The sequence below is a fragment of the Corvus brachyrhynchos genome, unplaced genomic scaffold (genome assembly GCF_000691975.1).
Source record: "Corvus brachyrhynchos isolate BGI_N302 unplaced genomic scaffold, ASM69197v1 scaffold245, whole genome shotgun sequence".
Taxonomy (NCBI): Eukaryota; Metazoa; Chordata; class Aves; order Passeriformes; family Corvidae; genus Corvus; species Corvus brachyrhynchos.
In genome coordinates this window covers 4,806,350-4,811,690 of record NW_008238988.1, presented here as the reverse complement: position 1 = coordinate 4,811,690, position 5,341 = coordinate 4,806,350, and the positions used below count along the sequence as shown (strand labels likewise).

Below are 5,341 nucleotides of genomic sequence, written 5' to 3'. Positions count from 1 at the left end.
CCAGGTGGGTTTTGAATGTTTCCGGGGAAAGAAACTCCACGAGCTCGCTGGGCAGCCGGTTCCAGGCCTCGGCTCTGTACTCACAGGGTGGGGAGGCCCCTGGATCCCTGGAAGTGCCCAGGGCCAGGTTGGATGGGCCTCCGAGCAGCCTGGGCTAGTGGAAGGTGTCCCTGCCCATGGTAGGGGACTGGAATGAGATGATCTTTGAGGTCCCCTTCCAACCCAAACCATTCTGTGATTTTGTCACCCTCAAAGTAACATTTTTCCTCATCTTCACTTCCCATATTTCAGTTTGTGCTTGTTGCTCCTCATCCTCCCACCAGACACTTGTGAAAGGGTCTGGCCCCATCCTTTTGACACCTCCTCTGAAGATATTTATATATTTAAATAATCAAAATCTTCCCTTCTGATTTTTATTTATTTTACTTTTTATTTTCTGATAGGTTGTCTTTGTCTCCTTTCTACTCTTCAGAGTTCCTGGGATTATGTTCCCTTCCAGGTAAGAAGCATTCACTGAAATTTGCAGGCATATTTGAAAGCTGAAGAGGAGGAATACCTTGTACCCCAAAATTCTGTGTTGTGGGTGACTTCTTTTGTAATCTACCACTGAAATATGTGTTTTGGAAACACCAAAGCTAATCTAGAGAATATCTTAATGCAAGATCACATTTTTTAATGTTATAAAAGTAAACATATCAGCTTTGACTGCATTTTTAACTACCAAAACTGCAGCCATGGAGATTCTCCACTCAACTCTTAAACGATCTTTATCCAACCCTTTTATTTGTAGGATGATTTTTGTGTTTTGTGGGACGATGGTTTATGCTGTATCCTGATTTAAAGTATCCAAAACTTTTCATCTGGAAAACACAACGCATCTTAAAACCTTGGGCAGATTTCTTTCTTTAATCCTATTACGTTACAGTATTAAGCAGATAATGGTGTCTAAACTGTCTTCTGCACCAGGGATCTACTTGAAAAAACAAGAACTGTGTTTTATTCAGGGTGTGGCTTTGTTGCTTGCTTTGGTTTTGGGGGGAGGCTGCCTGTACTCTGTTCTTCAGCTGCAGCAGCCATCCCATAATTGTCACTTACCTGGAGTGGTAATTGTTGTTCATAACTTGTTTCAGGTTGCAGGTTTAAGGATGTTAGAAGAAATCTTCAGAAAGATATAGGTGAGTCTTCTTTGTGTCAAGGGCAAGAACAACATGCAGCTGCAGGAAATATCCTGTCAGAGTCATCATCATGACTGGAGATCCCTTTTAAATGTGCAGTGCCACTTCCTCTGCAGCTTCTCTCTGAATATGGAATAAATAGTCAGGATGCTTCCAGGCTGGAGCTGTACAGTACTCATGAGGCATCTTCAGAGCAGCTGGGATCAAGATGAATTACAAACTCATAGTCTTCCTTCTTCCCAGAGAAAAGTGAAATTGGGATAGAAAAGATGGAATTACATAAAGATTTGTGCTGAGTATTCAGCTGTAAGCACTAAAGAGCAGAGACTAATAGCAAATCCCCACAGTGTTTGGATAAGTCAAGCTTAGGAAGAAATTCCTGGCTGTGAGGGTGGGGAGTCCCTGGCACAGAGAAGCTGTGGCTGCCCCATCCCTGGAAGTGTCCAAGGCCAGGCTGGACGGGGCTTGGAGCAACCTGGGATAGTGGAAGGTGTCCCTGCCCATGGCAGGGGGTGGAACAAGATGGCCTTTAAGGACCCTTCCAACCCAAACCATCCTGGGATTCTGTGATTTTAACTGGCGATGAGACAGAAACATACTTAGCAGGCTGTCTTGGCTGCTGGTATGTTCTCCAGTGAGACTTCTCTCAGGATTCTCTCTGGACTGAGAAAATTCCTCTCCTGGATTACCTGAATGGAAATGTGGGAGAGACTCAGGGGAAGGAAATGACGCTCAAACGAAAATTGCTCACTCCTGTTGTCTTAGCCCCAAAGATTAAACAAGAGACTCAGTACCAAGGTGCTTATCTGTTTATCCTTAAGCTTGATAGGCTTTTGTTTATTTGCAAGTGTCTTAATCTATTGGCAGGAGAACTAAAGAACTGTGGGATCCAGGATATCTTTGTGCTTTGTACCAGAGGAGAACTCTCAAAATACCGAGTACCAAACCTGATCGACACCTACCAACAGCATGGCATCTGCGTGCACCACTATCCCATTCCTGATGGGAATGCTCCTGACATTGCCACCTGCTGCAAGATCCTGGAAGAGCTCAGAAGCTGCCTGGAAAATAAGCAGAAAACAATGATACAGTAGGTTCTGGCTGCTTCCCCATCATCATCCCACATTCCTGTAAAGGATGCCAGCTTCTCTCCAGATCTATGAGCAGGGGAAACAGGACAGTGTGAAATGGCAGTTGCATTCTTTAGGGTTAGTTCATGCTGTGAAGTCTGCTTGTTCTTCTTCCTGCACCTGTTTGGAGAGAATTCTTCCTTTGAAATACCAGAATGTCCTGTTTCAAGATTAGAATGTCCCATTTCCCCTTGCTCTGTCCAGCAAGAGTTTTAAAGTGTGTTTTGAGTGGCACCACAGGGCTCCTTGCCCCCAGCCTACCTGGGTATCAGGTGTACAGAATGAGTTGGGAGCCTGTTGTCAGAGGCTGTGGCTGCCCCATCCCTGGAAGTGTTCCAGGCCAGGCTGGATGGGGCTTGGAACAACCTGATCCAGTGGAAGGTGTCCCTGCCCGTGGCAGGGGGCGGAGTGAAGCGACTCTAAGGTCCCTTCCAACCCAAACTACTCTATGATTCTGTAATATGCCCCTGGACTATTTATCAGGGACTCAGTGGGTTCCAGCAGTGCAAAATTCTCTCCTAAATTCCATTAACGGGTTTAAAGGAATTTATTTAGCTGAGCTCAGAATAAAGGGGAAGAGCTTTCCAAATTCCACGTTCCCTGAGTGATGCCACTGACAGCTTCCTATACAGACATCTACTGAGTCCTTGGTCTTCCTGCTTTTGAACCCTGCTGCTCTCCTCACAACTATCCTCAAACCCTTAATCTGGAGTAGGATGTAAAGAAATTTGAGATATTCCATCCTCGTGCTCTTTCCTGTCCTCCTGTGCCTTTGGGACTATTACCAGGAATGAAGGGGAACTTTCAAATTGAAGTTTTCGTGGAAATACATAGAAGGTCCAAAGAATAAATAGGAGATATCCCTGTAGGTATCGAAATAGAATATAGAAAATACGGAGAAATTCTTGTTCTGAGTTTCTTGTACCACTGCTCCTCTTGATTATATTAAGGCAAGAACTGTGTCCATAAATTTATGTGCTGGGGAGTCCCTGGGTGCTGCAGTTTGCTACAGCTCGTTACAACCAGATGTTTTCTTCTCTCCCAGCTGTTATGGTGGCCTCGGACGCTCATGTGTCGGTAAGCACTTGTCTCCCTGCCTGACTAACCCATCCCACAAACCCATGGAGCCACATTCTGCTGGAAGGTTCACTGTGGATGCAATGCAAGCTGCCACTACCAAGAGCAGCCTGGTTAATAGAAAGGAGATGAACCAGTTCCTCTGTATCTCTCTTCATCTCAGTGTTCCCCCTTAAAGCTTTCAGGAGCATTAGTTACTGTGTGTGCCCAGAAGGAAGGGGTGGTGATATTGCCAGAAGACACAAAGGGGAATTAACTGGGTGTACTGGCACTCATTCCTGAAAAGCCTAGGAATTGCATCCCAGATGCTGCTGGGAACGCAGGGGGAAAACAGTGGGAGGGTTTTCACCTATTTCCAAAGCCCATAGGCTTAAGCAGGAGCAGCAGGCAGATGGGCCAGTGCCCAGAAATAGGATTCTGCAAGAGATCCAATAGATCTGGGACCCGGATAGTTTTGCCAGGGTGGTTTTCATGGGACAAACCTGGGGCTGTGCACAGTCAGAGGTGCTCAGCAGCATCCAGGTGTAAATACTTTCCCTTACAGTGGCTGCCTGTCTCCTGCTCCAGCTTTCGGACACCCTGGCACCTCAGCAGGTGATAGAGAGCCTCAGGAACCTGAGAGGATCAGGGGCCATACAGACCATCAAGGTAATGGGGCTGCAGCAGGTGATACACAGGTCCAAACACCAGCGAGAGCTTGGCCAATCCCCTCCTTCACTTCCCAGAGAGATCCCTCTGTCTTTCCAACAGCTGCTCTCTCGGGTTTGACCTGTTTCCTGCTTTCAGGAACAACTCCTCCCAGGGAACTAGTGACAGAATGAGGGGAAAAGGCCTCAAGTTGCACCAGAAAAGGTTTAAGTTGGATAATAGGGAAAGTTTTTTTAATGAAAGTGTTGTCCAGCCCTGGCACAGCTGTCCAGGGCAGTGGTGGAGTCCCCATCCCTGGAGGGATTTAAAAACCATATGGATGCACTTGGGGACATGGGGTAATGGTGGCCTTGGAGTGCTGGGGGAATGGTTGGACTCAAAGATCTTAAAAGGATTTTCCAACCTAAATGATTCCATTATTCAAAATAAAGCAGCTTTGAATTCTGACAACTCCCACCTCTAAGGACCATGTTTTGCATTGCCTTGGGGAAATACATCACCCATGGCCGTTACAGGGAACCACAGGATCCAAGTCAAAATCCATGGAATCTGTGTCTGACAGTGAAAAATCCCAAAGGATGTACAGTTAGCACACGAAGAACAAATGCACCAGAGGGTGCAGTTTACATCCTGGGGTGTCAAACGACTTTTTAAGACAGGTGGTGCCTCTTCTGCGAGTACAGAGCACTCACTGCAGACCTGGTTGTGCTTTTCCAGCAGTACAATTTCCTCCATGACTTCCGGGAGAACCTGGCTGCACACCTGGCAACAAAGGACCCGGTGCTGAGATCAGCATCGCGGTAGCTGATCCTGCCACGGGCATCTTTGTGTCTCTGTGGAAAACTGGACAAGACACCTCTCTCCTAACCTTTCCTCAGTGCTACTGCCTGTGTGACACAGCTGCTCCCTTCCAAATCCATGTGTAAAGTATTGGGATGGGGAAGGAAATCCTAGAAGATATGCGGCATCTTCTTCTTTGGTGACTTTAATAATCACTGCCTGAAAAATATGTGTACAAGTGTGTTTGTGTCCATTGCTGTTCTGCTGGTGCCCTGCACACCTGATGGGCTGGTTTTCCGTGTAATAACATAGAAGAGTCCTGCTGGGATAACGGAGCTGGATAAAACTTGTATCTCTGGAGCTGTTTAAAAACACCCTCACACCCTCAGAAAGTCAAGTCGAGCTGGAGCTCTCACCCCTGACGAGCTCATAACAACTCATTCTAAAATGTCACAGTTCTGCTCAATGTGTTGAGGGATCTTTAGGAAGGAGTCTCCTCATTCCAAAAGCAGGAGGTGTTGTACCAAGACT

General features: G+C 46.5%; 1 protein-coding gene across 1 annotated transcript in view; it reads left to right on the top strand.

Moving 5' to 3' along the window:
* Positions 1-5,039, top strand: part of CDKN3 (cyclin dependent kinase inhibitor 3) — a gene marked incomplete at its 5' end in the record, with an annotated part of 5,455 nt that extends 416 nt beyond the window's left edge. The window contains 6 exons of the mRNA XM_017738801.1: positions 444-499; positions 1,131-1,175; positions 2,043-2,265; positions 3,351-3,382; positions 3,927-4,030; positions 4,748-5,039. Coding sequence (XP_017594290.1) covers positions 444-499; positions 1,131-1,175; positions 2,043-2,265; positions 3,351-3,382; positions 3,927-4,030; positions 4,748-4,834 — 547 coding nt within the window. The remainder of the gene's footprint in view (positions 1-443; positions 500-1,130; positions 1,176-2,042; positions 2,266-3,350; positions 3,383-3,926; positions 4,031-4,747) is intronic.
* Between the last annotated feature and the right edge of the window lie 302 nt (positions 5,040-5,341).